Genomic DNA, 17,195 nt, shown 5'->3' with positions numbered 1-17,195 from the left:
TAGAAATTTGGTATACACGTTTAGTATTAATTTTGTTCTAAAATTGCATACAAATCAAGTTTAAACCTTTTAACCAGTCCCAGATTTTTAACCAGATTTTCACACACTCAGTTTTTGAAAAATTCCATTTGGGAAAAGGGCTGACTGCCTTTTTCTGTAACAAAATTAGTTTGTTTGCTTTAATGAAGTATTTTTCAGATAATACAAAAACACATATCCAGTCATGTTGGATACAAACTCCTTCAAACTATTCATTCTCTCCAAAGCTGCAACCACCTGATCATGCATTTGGGAAATACAGGATGATTTGTGTATGAATTAGTCATCAGTACCTCAGTTCACTATGGTTGCTAACGCTGATGGAAGGCTGCACACACCCCGTATTTCTGTTGCTGGGACGACAACAACAATGAAAAAAGAGCAGTGACTCGCAAGGAGCACGTGTGACTTAATAGTTTTGATAAGAAAGGGAGAGAAAAACCCACAAGCGCCAGCAATCATTGTTTACAGTATAGCAGCACTTAGGGCTGGTCTTTTACCTCAGGCTTTCTAGGACTGCTTCCTTGGCAGTGATGTTTAGGTAAGCACACAGCAGTAGGTCTTCAACTTGGATACCAGAGTATAGATTTTCATTTAGATTTCAAATATGGGTGTTCTGTTATGCCACTCAAAGGTTTTTTTAAAAACTGGGCAATGAAGCTGGTGAAGGGTCTGGAGAACAAGTCTTAGGAGAAGCAGCTGCTGGAGCTGGGGTTATTTAGCCTGGAGAAAATTAGGCTTGCGGGGGAACCTTCTCACTATCTATAACTACCTGAAAGGAGGCTGTAGCCAGGTGGGGGCCAGTTTCTTCTCCCAAGCAACAAGCCATAGAACAAAAGCAAACAGCCTCAAGATGTGCCAGCGGAGGTTTAGATTGGGTATTAAAAAAAATTTCTTCACAGAAAGGGTTGTCAAGCACTGGAACAGGCTCCCCAGGGAAGCGGCAGAGTCACCATCCCTTGGATGTATTTAAAAGTCGTGTAGATGTGGCTCTTAGTCACATGGTTTAGTGGTGGACTTGGCAGTTGGACTCCATGATCTTTAAAGTTTTTTCCAACATAAATCATTCTATGATTCCCTGTCTGTGAGCATAATGCTGTGTTACATACAGCCACATGTTTAAGAAACAGAACACTTTATATTGAGTGATCCACTGGAGAGACCACGGTCTTCAAATTCCTCTTCCTTTCCAGCAGCACCTATATGACCTAGTATATAGGTCAACACCATTCTATTTCTCCAGTTAACACACACACACTCCCTGTGCCTTCACTCTTATTTAAGAAGTTTCAGCCCATTTCCCAGTGAGTGTTCAAGAACACATCAATTTACCACCTACTTAGTTGTAGAGAAGCAAGCTTTTATGGGGCTGTGCATCACTGAAGCCACCCTGGCCTAGCTTCACCCTTCCCAGCAACAGTCCTAGGAGGCCACTTAACAAGCCCTAGAACCGACGCAGATTAGAGCGCAGCCCTGCCCTCTTGCTCACAGTTGCATGAGCACAGCTGCCTCGAAGAGGGCAGGGTGAGTGCCTGCATACAGATAGGAGCTCGCAAAAGCAGTGCTGTCCCCACAGGACACAGCCTACAAGAACTGTGTACCTCCTACCAGCCTTACCAACAGCCCCTGAGATAACGTGCACCTAAAGGACATCTGCTTCCAAAAGTCCTGTTCCACAGAGGTAGGGCATGCGTGTGATGTAATCCACAGTATCCCCATACCATCTTAAATAATGGATATTGGAGGTAGGTTTCCCCTGTGTTCACTTGTTTTCTCTTTTTCTTAAATATGTAAATCATTAAGCTGCTCATAAATTATACACAGCAGAGTTTTTAACACTTAAATTTTTGGCAATAATTTATTTTGGAATTCGTTAATTTTTAAACAGGAAGATCAGAACAATTTCAGAAAACACAGTTCCCATTTAAGTTAAAATAGCTGCGTAACTCATCATGCCTAAAAAAAGTACCACACAAAATCTAACAAGCTCTTTAAACCAGGGGGAAATCAAGCAACTGACTGCAAATGAGTGCTATTGAGTAATTAAATAATTATTTTTTAAAAGCAAAAACTTGTTCAAGTTCTATTCCTCCTGAATTTTTAATGAGTGACATTTAAAAAAAATAAATTATTGGCTGGGAATCTCACGATACTGCTTTGCAAGCTTCCCCAGAAAGTTTTGGAAATGATTTAAATTCAATCATTAACATTCATTGTATCCCTCTAATCCTAAATATCATATGGAAGACATTAGAGAGTCATTGACACTGAGTATACTCTGTGTTGCATGACCTCAGGACAACATGCCAGTTCCTTGAAACATGCCTCGGTTACAGAGTGCAAATGGGATCAAGCCATGTTTTAATCATGTTCCCAAGTTGCGCTAGAGACCCAGCCTTTGCAAGGCTGCAAATGGGGAACAAACCAAAACCACCAACGTGGAAACACGCTTTGGCTTCTCAGGCACGCTGGGATGTAGAGGAGCGCTGGCAACAGGGTCCTGTAATGCAGATTATAGTAATCTGCACGTAGGAGGTTATGGGTTAATATAGGCATTGAGCAAAATACACCTTCTGAGACATGAAAACACAAATCCTATGCAGCTAACCCACAGAACAAACCGCGTTTGTGTGTATATTTACACGACTGACTTTCAAAAAAAATAGTCCTGCTCACCATTTCTCTGTCCGGCCAATACCCTTCTTCTCCAGCCCCCCTCAATCGTGCCTCTCATATGGTGGAGAGAAGAGGAGCCGGCTCCCATGGAGCACTGCTCAGGAGGCAGCATGCTTGGCACGCGCTCCCAGCTGCTGCCCAGAGGCTGAGGGGCTGTAGACACGATGGCTGCCTTGAAAACAGGCACTGCCCTGCCGAGGGGCTGGCGTGCAGTACCCAGTCCCTGGAAGCAGAACACCATGGACACCCTCCACAAGCCAGGAACGACCCTCCTCCCTCACACAGCACCAGTTGCAAGGCACAACAGCCCACAGATGCTGCAGTGAAGCTCTCCCCCAAATCCCAAGCCAGAGAGGCAACACAGTCAAAGAAAGAATGACATCTGCCCTACTGTCACACTGCCTGCTTTCCTATGACACCAGGGTGGCAGAGTGCCAACAAAAAGTATATATAAAGGGACTACATATTTCCACAGGACGAACACCAACTGAGATATGGTACCAGCGACAGCAGTCACCACATGAGAAACTCCCTGGGGCAGCACCCAGGGCATCTGCAGAGAAAGCATCACAGTCTAAAATTTGAAAATGCCAAACCACATGCTTTCTTTATAATACAGCCATTTATTAAAAGCAAGGAAAAAAACAACCCTGCATTCAATCCTTGATCCTTGCATACAAATCCTCAAAGACAGAAGGTCTGTATGCACTGGGGGCCAGACAATTTGCAAGTTTATAATTCTACTGAGAATTTTCAAATGCACGGAGTGGGGAGATTCTGTATCTCCTTAATCTCATAGGATCACAGAAGTATAGCTAAGACAAAAATTGTACCTTGCTCCAGGCCACATTTGCCTTTCTATCCATTTACCATTTCCTTGACATTATATAGCTTGTACACATTGTGTTGTTTCTTTTTAATTCATATGCAAGCCCTCTAGCTCCTGCCTGACTCTTATTTTGAATATACTCTCATGTAACACTCTAACAGTCATGAAAAGCCCTGTAACACATATACTTGGTATTCCTTAGAGATGAAAAACAGCCTTAGTAAAGAAAATTCAGTTACAAGCTGCTTAGTCAGAATTCTTTCTAAGAAGCCACCATGTATTCCTTAAAAAAAATAGCATGACTCCTAGGAAACAACTAGTGTCATACTTCATATGAAACTCCTATCCCCCAAACCTATGTGTTTTGCAGATGGGATCCTATGACATTACAACTTCTCCATTATATATTCTCTATTATAATTCATTGATGTATCAAATTAAATGCCCTCTCTAATGCCAATCTAAAGGGAATGCACTATGCCTTCTATTAAAACCATGGTTTATAGATTTCATGCTCAGGTTAAACAACTTTGCAGGAAATCAAACCCAGAATCCAAAAACTGACAATATGACGTGTCTAAAGCAAAGAGAATTGTATTGCTTTGAGATGCCTGGAGAGATTTTCCCTGTTTAGTTGTCAAAACTAAATTACCAGTGGAGCTGCAGACTAAATTTAGACTCTCTAGGGCTGCACCCATCCATAACCTGGCTTTCTTGGCACATCACTACCACAGCAGGCATTCAGAAAGCTCAGGGGACACTGCACTTTGCTCGGCCTACTTAGCAGAGACAAAAACCACATCTAAGACTCCCAAAGAATACAAATACTTTATGACTAAGCCAGCCTCTTCCTTTGCTGCTCCTCATCCTAGCAGCTCTGTTCCTGTAAGTGGAAATTGAGAAACAGGCTGGTATTGCTACAGCCTGTGTATCACCAAAGCTACTTCTCCCCAGCAATGAGGAAAAGAAGGTCTGATTGCTTTTTCTGTCGTTGTAACTACTGTCACATTAAGCTTCAGATATGCTCTGAATAAAGCCTTCAGTAAAGGCAGAATGTCACATTATTCCTTCTTGCTTAAGCAGTGAATGTCAAAAATTATTGCTAGGTTGGCTGCAGAATGTGAGCACCCATGAGGTCTCACAGCCAGGTGCTGAACAGAAGCACATGCCATATCTAGGTTGCTCCTACCTCCTAAAAGTAACTCCTTCAAGCTTTTAATTCAGATATAGCATCCCCCCCACTTTCCCTCTCCCACTTTTTTGGCCCGGCACTTAGCTTTTTCTGGCATTTTGATAGCTCTTTATTAACAAAAATGAACAAGAACTGAATAGTCATAAAACAGCATGACTAATCTTAATGCTTTTTTTAAAAAAGAAGAAAATGTCCATACAATTTTACAGTAGGTTATAAAACTTCAGTTACAGCAGCTCTGCAGATCCCTGTTAATGCTGTGAAATGCTTCATAGCTGTAAAGAGTTTCCCACATATTCCTTCCCTTTGAAGTCCCGGAGAAATGCTTGTATTTTATGGAAACGAACATTAATCTGCATGAAAGCTGCCAATGGTTCAAGGAACATCCGCCAAAGAATGCCAGAATGAATGAGTTAGGCTGGCTGTTCTCAAACTGCAGTCCATACCATGCTTCCTGGTGCTCTGCCTGCTAGCTGGCTCGTCATTTGTTCTACTGTTCCCTTAGTTTCTCTCTTGAAAGCTACGCTAGAAATAGGCTAAATAAAATACATGTACATGAAATAAATTGCTTTGCATTTACACAGGGTACTATATGAAATGCAGAAAGATTCCCAAAGCTGCTTGTCCATCTGTCTTCAATCGCTACACACGGATGCCTTGCACATGAGAAATGCACTGCACAGTCCCAAATGGGAAGGACCTATTAAGACTAAGATTACTGTGCTCTAGTGTCTGCAATAATCTCTCAGTGTTTTGGTTCATCAGTTCAGAGAGTAAAGTCCTGCGTAACACTAACACAGGAAGTACCATGCTAGAATGCTTCTTTAGATAAGGAACTACTACAGCCCCTTCTGGATTGCAATGCATATGAATGTAAAAGCAGCAATGTGTAAGCATCAAGACTACCAAACCAAGTGGGGAAATTCAAATTAACAGCTTTCACCCGTAAAGACAAGAATGTAGAAGCATCAGGTAACAATAACAATTAACACAATCCAGGAAATTCTAAAGGAAGAAAAGATTTAATTTTATACAGAATGGAGTAAGAGCTGTAATGAGACAAGCCTTTTTCAGTTCTTCCCTTGTGGCGTGTCCCAAAAACCTCACTGTAGGTCACAGAAAAAGTTGTGTAAGAAGCTGTGTGATGAAATGGGACAGTGGATTTGTGACAGCTCCCATGCTTTTCCCCTCCTTGCCCCACCCAGCTGAAGTCTCTCTATCTGATCTTCTTACATAACTTTAACTCATTTTATTCTGCTTAGTCAATATTTTCTTAGATCACTTCTCTTCTATTTTCAGAAAGGGTTTTGGTGAAGTTTTTTATGTCTTAGTTGGTTTTTTGTTTGGGTGGGTTATTTTTGTAAGCCCACACACATTTAACTTGATTGAGAACTCACTTTAAAAGCTTCCTTTCAACTATTTATAAGCACTTAAATAGCTACACAGGAACAAGTCAATAACTTGTCTACTATGCTTCCTGTTTCAAACAATAGCAAACTTGGGGTATTTTGGGAGCAAAAGTCTATTTTCTTCTATGTTTCTATCTCCTTCAGTGTGTGCACACATGTATCTATCTCTATCTATCTATAGCTACTCCCTGGGTGAATACTGTCCTTACTTACTCCAAAATAAAATACTTAGGCTAACTTCCCGACATATAAATATAACAACAGCTAAAGACAACATTTCAAGTTAAAGTTTGGTAACAGCTAAAGAGATTATTTCCCATGGTTGATGTCTTTAGTTGTTCAGTTTATATCATTTGCTTACATGCACCCTAACCTGCACTTTTTCAACCTCAATTTTACAGTTGTGCAAGGCTGCAAACATGCAACCCTACTTCTGCAGCTGAGACTTTTTTTTTTTTAAATTCTGAAGAATAGGCTACAAGACTATCAACCTCAAAGGATTATCTATACCTTCCAGGGAATATCTCCAAGACAGAAAATTTACGCAGAACAGTAGGTAAAATCAAATATATGAATATAAGACCTCATTTATGCATTTCATCTGAACCATGAAACAGCTGAAATCTGGTCATGTGGTTCCTCTTCCATGTACTTTGAGCACTGTCTTCATAAGATAAGATAGTATCTTCATAAAATATTCCCAGCACGTTAGTTGAAGTAGCAATCTAAGTTAGATCTCCTCCACCACAAACATCTTCACATTTAAAAATCACAGCAGGAAATCAGAAAGAAATCATTCCCCAGGGGCATGTATATTCACAGTGAAACATCAGCCTTTTTCTGTGTCATTTCTAGCCATCATCTAGTTACAGACCCTGTTGTTTAACACCTGTCTTCTAGCTGCCACTCTGATTAACCAAAATGTCTGAAATATTCCAACTAATACCCTTTCTTCAGGGCTCATTACCAAATATACTTAAAACAATAACTCAGTTAGATTTAAAGAGAAACAGGCAGATTTTGACAAAGTTCTGAAGCCCTCACAGCAGCTAAAGGCTCGTTTCCTCAAATCCATGTTTTTTCTTCAGTCACACCTGTGCTTTTCTCCTGTAAACATCAGCAGGGATTTGAGAAACCTCATTAGGAAGGAAAAGGAGCTGGAGAATTTTGTTCATCTGGGGTGCTGGTTCTCTATTTGTCTCTTTTTCAGTTATGTCTACTCTCCATTTGAAAAGATACCACCCCAGTGGCTTTAAAACACTAAAACTTATCACTGTATTCTTTGCTTGCTTAGCCAACCTTTTTATTACTTCTATGTATCTCCTGCTACATTTGTCCCATTCGCCTCTGCCTTTGTTATGCTTTCCCAAGGTACCTTATCTTCCCGTGATTAACACAAACGCAAAAATGCTTCCTGTGCACATACATTTGTCTCTCCTTTCAGAGCAACTGGTTTATGTCAAAGTTAAAAGTTATCTATTTTCAACAAATCAGACTTTTAAAGTGGTTTTAAAATAAACATTTGTAGAGCATACTGTGCTTTCTTACCTGAACAGAGTTGTTCAACTTTTGTGTAGTTTAAAGCTAATATATCATTAACCCATGCAATGATGTCATGTCTGCTCATAGTCTCCTGGGTTATAGAGGTAGAGTACACGTTGACCGCCATTCCCCAACTAGGAAAAAAAGAGAGACAAAAATATTTTTGACATTTTGATAATTGCTTTCTGAATACAGTGAATATATGCTTCATGCTCAAAACAGGGAAAGAAAAGGTGCAACACTCACAACCCTCTCTTATTTGTTGAAAAAGGAGGCTTAATTTTTATTCTTTGATGATACGTAACCTCCTCAACGTCCTCTTGGAATCTATGAACATATTTCTCTGGCTGTCACTGTGACCTTAAAGAACATACAAACCTATGGTACTCTGCTTCATGCCAATAAGGTAGAAAAAAAAACCAGCATCAGACATAGCCTAAAGATACATAGACAGGATCAGAGACCAAAGATTTTGTTACATTGTGCTGCACCAATACAGTGATCTGACATCTGTCATTTTTTTGCCACTGCAGGATGATCAGGCTCCCTAAATCAACATTTTATTTGAGATAACTTCTAAATGAGGATGTAGCTGTTCTACTTACTGAAATACTCATTTCTTACTGGGACAGAGCCCTTTTGGATCATTAATTCAGTTCCTAACAGTCACAGAGTGAATATCAGATAATCTCTGTTATCAATTTACCAACCTCTATCGTGAAGGTAACTGAGATTTGCACCCCCAACTGTCCAGCTGGAAAGCTGCCGTGGAGCCTGATTCTCCTAAAACATTAGGAGCATTTCTTCTCAGCTTAAACCCATTTGTTCTTCTGCCAGCATTTTCCTCCAGCCCTAATGGCTTTTTCTTCCCCAGAGCAGATTTCCTAATGCGTTAGGGACAGCACTCAGTGTCTGTTCCAATGCCCAGGTAGTCTAGATCAAACAAATCAATGTGAGTCTCCTATATCAAGTTAAGACATTCAGTGACTGATCATGCCAGCAGTCCTCTTTGAACAGACAGTTTCAAGCACTGTTCAGACAACATTTCACTGAGACCTTGGTAAATGGCACTCTGTCCCTAGTTTTCACAGCTACATCACCTCAGATAGATTCTTCTAGCTAGCAAAGGTCCCTTCCTGGAAGTCAGTAACTCATGCTAGCTTTTATCATGTTCCTAGGTACATAGACTAGGAACACGTACTACTGAACTTTGCTTCCTGTTATCCTACCCGAGTCCCATCTTTCTGTTGCAAGATGTTGCAAAGAGGAAAGATGAGCACACTCAAGTTTATCTCATCAGTAGTTTCAAAGAGCAGAATCGAGTTCATGAAGAGAGTAAGTAATGTTCCCATGAGTAATGGACTTCAGAAAGTCCACTAGAAGCAATTCAAGTATGAGGTGTCTCAGAAACGACCAAAGAGTCAAAGCTGAATGATTATTCTTGGAAAGAATAATATGCTTGGTTTTCTGGGGACTGCACACCTTTGTCTCTAGTGACACCCTGTAGCTAACACTTATCTGTCTAACTTTGGTGCCAGTCCTGCCATCTCAGCTTTGGACCTCAACTTTCTCAGTCAATGCAAGAGAGCAGGATCTTCTCTGTAGGATCCAAAGTCTGCGTGGACTATTTCCATTGAGAATTTGCAGAGATGTAACCCTTTGAAGCCTGACAGATAATTCTGCAGGGAACACAAAGACTGCAGATTAACTCCACCCACAGTTAGGTGTGCTAACTAGGTGGGGCAACCTAGGTAAAATGTGTGGAAAAACCCGCCAGCACAAAACTTGACTTGGTAACATATGAGTGTATAAGCACACAACACAGAGAATACATTTAAATACAAGATTACAAAGTTCATAATACAGGTCACTTTCTAGGAAGCAAATCTCACAAACAGAAGGTTGTTGAAGTTGTTCCCACCTGCTGACATTACGATGCAAGACATAAAATCCACAAATTTGCTTTATGGGGAATTAAAGAAAAAAAAGAGAGAGAAAATAGGGTTGAAAAACTCATGCTCCAGTAGTCACACAACCAGTGCCAGAAATTCATTCGGAACCTGGCTGCCTCCCTACCTCTTTCTGTGCAGGCAGCTCTGGAGCACACAAGAAACCAGCCTGTGACAGCTCAGTCTGCCCTGCTCTTCCTGTGGGCTCACATGCAGCACAGCCAGTTGTGTGAACACAGCCCTGTATTCACTGTAAGAGTTAGCAAAGGTCGCTTTCTTGGCACGCACTAAGTGCTTGGATTGAACCAAGCGCTAGGAACAAAGTTTTAGAAACAGGGAGTGCCCTTTTACTCTTAAAACTACACCATAATGGCTAAGCATAAAAGCTTAGCTTCAACATCAGGATGGAAGGCAGTGAGCAGGCAAACAACACCTTTGGTACCAATGGCATCTGAAGTTTGAAAAGCATCATTTTTACTTTATTATTTTTAGCCTTTTTATATAGATGAGAAACTAATAGAAGGATACCACCACTGTCACTATTAAACTAACATGTTAGATATTGTCTGTAAAATCAGTTGAAATAACAGCTTAATAATGAATTAAACATTCACTTAGAATTAAGAATAGTGAGCTTAATAATAAACCAACAGTTCAATGCAGAAGAGTCCACTGAATTCTAAAGCAACTAAAGATACTTATATGATAACATGTAAAATAAAGTTACTCTGATATGTAGTTGTCCCTACTTCAAGAAAATTTTAATTGGCCTCTGAGGCCAGGCAGAGCTCAGAACAACCATCAGCTACCGCTAGTGAAAAGGGAAAGTTCACTTTGTTAAAAAGATCAAGAAAATACACACACACAGAAAGGAAGCAGAACTTCCCTCATCATCTTTTTCCACAAAGAACTGTAGAGAGAAATACCCATCTTTCTGCAACCCACAGGGGAGCAAACAACTTCCTCTGCTGCAGTGCATGGGGTGGAGAACTCCACTGCAGGAAACTGTGAGTAAATGAATAACCTTGAGTTTTACAATGCTACCCTGAAGGATAATACAACTTATGCTGCATCTGTAAATGAGTTATTATGGTCTATGGGTCAAACAAAAGTTCAGACTATTTATTAGAGACAAGTTCAAACTATTTGTTGGACACAACGGCTTCAGATTTGTACACAAGTATGCACAAGGGTGTATGAGTACAACTGTAAACAAAGTCAAGCAAAATTAATCAGAATTTCTGTTAAAAAACTCAGTAACATGCCCCTGCCATTCATTCTTAAGTGTTTTGTTGACATACATGTGAATACTCCACAGCTGCCTCTCTTGAAAGAGTTCACTCTGTCTTTGCATCTCTTGTTCCCCATCCTCCTACTGGTTACGTCCTAAATAAACTCAGCTGGGAAAGGTTTCCTTTACAGTAAGCATGTTCTAATTTGGTGCTCAGATACACACATATCCTGTTTGCCACACAGAGAGACCTTGAACAAAACAAAAAAGAAGGAAAAAAAAAAAAGAACAAGCAGGTGTAGGTAGCACAGCTACCATGCTCAGCAACAGTCAAGAAGCTCTGTGCTCAACATCTACAGCTGGGCTGGGGTTTTCTGCAGGACTTAGTTCCCCAAGTGCTGAAGTACTTTGAAAAATGTGATCCATCTTCAAAACACATTAATAAACATGAGTAAGGCAATGCAAGAGAACAGTTGGACAGGTGGAGACACACAGGCCATACTTGGAACAGCCAAGTAGCTAACAACTTGATTTTATGTCCTAACATATTGCTTCTTTCCAATACCATTATTTACATTTTCAACTTTCAGGCTTTCACTTGTTTAGACTGAAAGCTCTGAATCATAGGATTGCAATGAGGCTTACAGAAGCCTGAAAACCAGTATCTACCTGGATTCCATAGAGGTGCCTGGTGGTGCTATAGTAACTGAAAGCAGACTGAAGATAGCACATCATACCTCCCACTTCAGAGGGCACAGGGGGAGAGTAAAAACCTCTGGCTGTTACAGCACTGCCTAACCACAAAGGACTCTCCCTTGTGTACATCAAGCCCTAGGAAAGTCTTCACATATTAGTCTAGGCCATTTCAGAAAAACACTTCACAGATGCACAACTACACACCACAGACATGAGTTCAGAGGATTAGACAGGTGCTGAAAATCCTGTACATGCTTAAGCAGTTTCCCCAGCTAGAAATATACTGGCTCAGCACGTCTGACGGTAAACACTACACCCAAAAGCCTACTGATTTTTTAAGGCATTATATGCAGCATTGAACATTGAGATATTGGGTATTTTCCACTGCTCTTGCTACAGATAACTGCAGCTGTTACAAGGTGCTATCCAGCTGTTCCTAAGGACAGTTTTGCAAGAAGCACATTTACTTTATTTTTCCAGGGATAAACTAACGGTTGTTGACAGCAGAAGCTGTATCACAACAAACCAGTAATAATGACAAGCCTAGAAGGATTACAGCAAGGAAACTATTTGTAGTGTAAGAACTTGCCATCACCTCTGAACCCACAAGGCCTTCACATTTTCGCAGAATAGGCAAGGTTGGAAGGGACCACTGAAGGTCATCCAGTCCAACCTCCCTGCTCAAGCAGGGCCACCCAGAGCACATTAGGACTGTGTCCAGATGTTTGTTTTTGATTCTCTCTAGAGAAGGAGACTCCACAACTTCTCTGGGGAACCCGTTCCAGTGCTCAGTCACCCTCACAGTGAAGAATTTCTTCCTCATGTTCAGGTGGAACATCCTGTGTTCCAGTTTCTGCCTGCTGCCTCTCATTTAGTACAAATAGACATATTTGTACTAAATAGCAGTACAAAGAGACAAGTAGATACTAAGTTTTTAAATGCAGTGGAAAGTCTGTGTGACAGTACAGAGGAGCCTTCTGGAAGCTGACACCTGATAAGATACTGCCAGTAAAACAAAAGATTTCACACCAAAAATTACTAAAGCAGAAGATAACAGCAGAAAGGCTAAGATCAGGCCGAGTGAGACTGCTGCAGCTGCTGGTGAAAAGGCTTTGTAGATTAAAGCTACTGCAACAACAAAAAAATCCCCACAGGAGAAACCTGCCATATTCAGTAGCTAAATCCCTGTACAAAGAAAAGTCATCCTTTTATATCATCCTGAAATGACAACTGATTTGCAGCTGGACCTTGCCTGTTTCTTTAAGGCTCACTGCACACAGCCTTAGCCACAGTCATTAGAGGCCAGTTATGCTCGAGGTTGTCTTTACTGAAAAGAGTCCTGCGGATGGAAAATCAACACAAAAAGCTCCTATGCAGTGCTGACAACACTGTTCATACTCTCCCTTTTGACTTATGCTGTACTTCTGCAGCAAATACCATGGCATCAGTGTTGCAACTGCAGTGGTATTTGTAGCAAGCAACATAAAGGCTCTATCTAGCCAGAAACTGAATCAGATACAAGATTAATCACAATGAGGCATTGCCATGGGAAAAAAAAAAGAAAAGAATAAAAGAATCCTGTGAGAAATTAATGTTTTAAAATGCTGAATGTCAAATCTCTTTTGCACTGTTCCCATGTTACTAAATAGCCCTGAAATGTTAAAAATATTTTTATTATCTGTGTACCTCACCAACTTCTGAATGCCATTTTACATTTATCACACGGATCTGACTTGACCTAAAATGATTTGTGAAGTACTCTACAGAGTCTAGATGAAACTGAGGCAATCCATGTACATTTTATGGCTTGAATATTGCAGGATTATCATTTAACACAGCCAACAGCATATTTTTTATTGTTCTCATTGCACTTCCCTGTTTAAATGAAAGTGAAATGAGAGTAATAGAGATGTATTCGGACTGGATTAGGGAATTTTCTCTTTTGAATTAGAGGCTTCCTGCCAATGCTGGGATGTTCTGACCTACATAAATGTTTATGACAGCTCTAAAGGACTGGTTTAGACCCAAATCTGAGTATCTTTTCTAAAGACTCCTGGCAATTCTGGTTAATGCTACACGTGACTTTAGAAAACCTAACACCCCCCAAAAAGCTTATTATCTAAGGCAGAAAAATACTAGTTCTTTTTCAGACATTCAGTTCCCTCAAATGTGGAAAACACAACCACAAGTATTCAAATAATATACACAACTTGAGCCAAAACCTCTGATATAACTAATAACTAGCAATAACTAGCCTAATAACTAGTACTGCATTACACTGTCTACTGCATAGCTTTTAGAAATACTTAGAAATTTATTCATTAACCAGTTATGAAATTGGGGTAGTTCACAAAAATGAAAATAACAGTTTCAAATTCCAAGAAAATTATTTAGTGTTTCAAAGATTTCAGGGCACCTAAAGGTCCACCTGAGGAGGACAAGCCACGTTCACTGACTCACTTGCATCTGCCAGTCGTATTTGCATATCGTAAGCAAGACTTTATTTCTCCAATTATGTTCTCACTCCTGCTGCCACTGAAACTGTACACCAATGTCATGTCTCTACAGTAACACAATTCCTTTTTTTTTCCACGCTTCACCTTTGCCTTCAAAAGTACAATGCAACAGTAACACCTAACTATAAAATATCTTCATTTTGGCTGAAGGTATTTGCATGCTCTGAAAGGCTCCTGATCAATTTATATGAGGAAACAAATCCTAATTAAAAAAAAAAAAAGCATTCTTGACAAAGGACAGAAGTTCAAGAAAGGCAGACATCAATAGCTTACACAAAATGGAAGCAATTCAGAGCTTCTGGCCACCACCATTTCCACATAGGTATATTCACTGCAGTAAGAAATGAACCACAGCAGTGCATAGCACCCTCAAACCACACCTTAGAGCAATTGAACAAAGTTGTAGTAATGTTTTGTGTTGAACAGACAGGCACTAGTTAACATGGGGTAAGGACACGCACATTTCAGTATAAAAAGAATGTTACTACAAATTAAGAAGGCATTTCATTAATGATGAACAACAAGAAACCTTTGAAGTTGGCTGAATGAGAGGAACCTAACTGTGGCAAGGCTGCAATGCTAAAAAACTTCACTGCTTTTACTTACAGTTATTACCCTCCCCCTGCCAAGGCTTTCAACTCTAAGATCTTAAGCTTGAATTGCTGCTCTGATGCCCTGAAGGAAGACATTCAACGTGTCAAATTTTCACAATAGACACTGGCAACTAGTCTACCTTTCACAATAGACAAGGGGATTGTGAAGGGGGGAAAAAGAAGTTGATTCAAAGGAAAATAATTCTCAGACTTATAATTCTCAAGTCAATTAAAAACACCTACATTTTAGGAAACAGAAGATGCCTATGATCATTTTGTAACGAGAAAACCTCTAGAAAGCTGATGAAGAAACCATCATTTAATCTTCTGTTAAACGAAGTCTCGAATTCACCCAGACACAAACAGGAACTTCAATTCCCCTTTTTTTCTTTTTTTTTTTTTCCATTAGGGATAACAACAGATTACCAAGCAAACACGGAGACATTGATGAAGGATTTCCAAGAGATTAAAAACGTGCCAAAAAGCAAGGTAACACCAGCGCTGAGCACTGAAGAAAGGATGCCTAGAGAGGCAGCCCATGTAAGCAAACCTTAGCTCCTAGCTCAAGTTCTGCAAATAACAGGGGAACCTCCTATTATTTTGCTCCCACGAGTTGATGGATGAGTAGTTTCACTTTCAGAGAGGAGATTTCCAAGTTCTTTAGCAAATGCAGATTTACCGGAAAATGAAAACAGCAGTGGAGGAGAACTTGTCCCCAAATTGTCCCCAAATCCACTGACCCCTGGAGTTCACAGCGCAGCCTGTGAACTTCCAGGCAAAACATCGTGGACACAGCCACCCACCTGCGTCTACACCAAGGAATACCTGCCCGTGATTAGGAAGGGACAAGCACAGTCAGAAGCCCTGACTGAGAAAGGCCAGCAGAGCTGGGCACGGGGGCTGCAGGGCACCGAGGCACTGTGCCAGAGGCAGAACGCAGCAGGACAGCAGCCACGCTGCAGCCCAGCGGCAGCTCTGCCAGCCCGGCTGCTCCCGGCTCCCGCCATTTCCGCCTTTTAAGTCCAGAAAACGCTGCGGGCAGGCTTGGGAGTTTCAGCAGGGATGAGATCCAACTAGAGACAGATGAAGTCACCAAATGAATTTAGTTTTAACCTATCCGGGGTTGCGCTGCCCCCCCCTCCTCCTCTCCGGCATGTATACATTCCGAGGTGAAAGGCTAAAGTAACACGCTGATTTACTCCAAGCATAACCTAATGGCAAATGAGATTTTGTAATACTATACAGCCCTCCTGAAGCGGGGGGCCTGAGCAGCCTCCAAGTGCCTCACAACCCCGCAGAGCCAGGCAAGAGAGGCAGTGACTCAGCAGGAGACAGGCACTGAGCATCCATGGGTTTCAGAAGAGGACAAGTCCGGGTAGAAGGGAAACCAGGAGGATAGAGCTGCCGTTTCCTAACAAGAGATTGCAGTATACTTAAAATACCCTGGCTGTCCAAGGCAGGCGAAGCTAAGGAGGAGAGCACTCCCAAGGGAAACCCCTTGCACTAGCTAAGGAGGGACTGCAATACAGCTTTCCCACTCACAAATGATGCACTATGGGACAGAGCACAAGGGCTTTGTCATGCATCAACTCTTCTCTCTCCTACATCAAAAACAAGTGTAGATACACACTGATTAATGCATTTCAACATTTATTCTAACCTTAATATACATATATGTTAGAATCACAGGATATAATGTGTTGGGAGGTGCCCACCAAGGATCATCAAGTCCAACTCTCTGTTCCTGCAGAGAACAAGGCCCTTTTTAAGTGGCTTTCTAAGGCCACCTTCACTTTGACTGTTCCTGGAGTGGTACCAAGTAAGGGTCAAGAAACAGCACAGCAACCACTCACGCAAGTATCCCAGGACCCACGGGCAAAGGTGTCAGAGCACAGCCTGCACGACAGAGCTGCTGAGATACCAGCCAGGCAGCCAGCCCCACTCCACCCCTGAACAAGTCATCCTGGCAGGAAGGTGATGGCACTGATCAGGGGTATAAGGCAACACTTATTTTAAGCCCTGAAGTTGTAAACAAGCATGTGACAACAGATGAAGCAACGGGCAACCATGCTAGCTGCTTTCACTGGTGCATCACTCTCTAAAACACAGCTGTGTATTTTTGCAACGAAAGTATTAAGCTTTAGTACCGTTGCCCAGGGTTCCCAGTGCTATCACAGCTCTGCTACCATTTGGGGAAAAGGAAAAGCACCAGGCTTTCTGCTGGGAATGCAGGACCGTGCTCCAGACAACATCTGTGATGATAACCAGCTGAAAGTCCCCTGCAGCACTGCCTCTGCAGACCACTGCACCAACACACTGCAGAGCTTTTTACTATGCTCTGAGGCCAACCTCTCTCCCTCTTCTCCCTCAACCACTGGTGAAAGCTAGACTAAAAATGATAATGATGATAATAATAAATCTTGGAGTTCTGACATCTCCAGTGTTGTTGATATAGGCACAAATAAATATCCAAGTCTTTGGCTTATTACAAACTCCCTACAAACCATTTTTAATATTATCCAG

At 41.3% G+C, this 17,195-nt stretch overlaps 1 protein-coding gene across 4 annotated transcripts in view; it reads right to left on the bottom strand.

Annotated features, from left to right (window-relative positions):
- The window catches only part of MAPRE2 (microtubule associated protein RP/EB family member 2), a 99,412-nt gene that overhangs the window by 30,399 nt on the left and 51,818 nt on the right, over positions 1 to 17,195 (bottom strand). For 3 of the 4 annotated variants that reach the window (XM_032124787.1, XM_032124766.1, XM_032124777.1), the window contains one exon: positions 7,694 to 7,821. The exons of the other annotated variant lie outside the window; for it this stretch is intronic. In XM_032124787.1, the coding sequence (XP_031980678.1) occupies positions 7,694 to 7,814 (121 nt within the window). In that variant the 5' untranslated portion in view covers positions 7,815 to 7,821. The remainder of the gene's footprint in view (positions 1 to 7,693; positions 7,822 to 17,195) is intronic. 4 annotated transcript variants of the gene reach the window in all.

The sequence above is a fragment of the Corvus moneduloides genome, chromosome 1, assembly GCF_009650955.1.
Source record: "Corvus moneduloides isolate bCorMon1 chromosome 1, bCorMon1.pri, whole genome shotgun sequence".
Taxonomy (NCBI): domain Eukaryota; kingdom Metazoa; phylum Chordata; class Aves; order Passeriformes; family Corvidae; genus Corvus; species Corvus moneduloides.
This window is presented reverse-complemented; position numbering and strand designations above follow the sequence as displayed.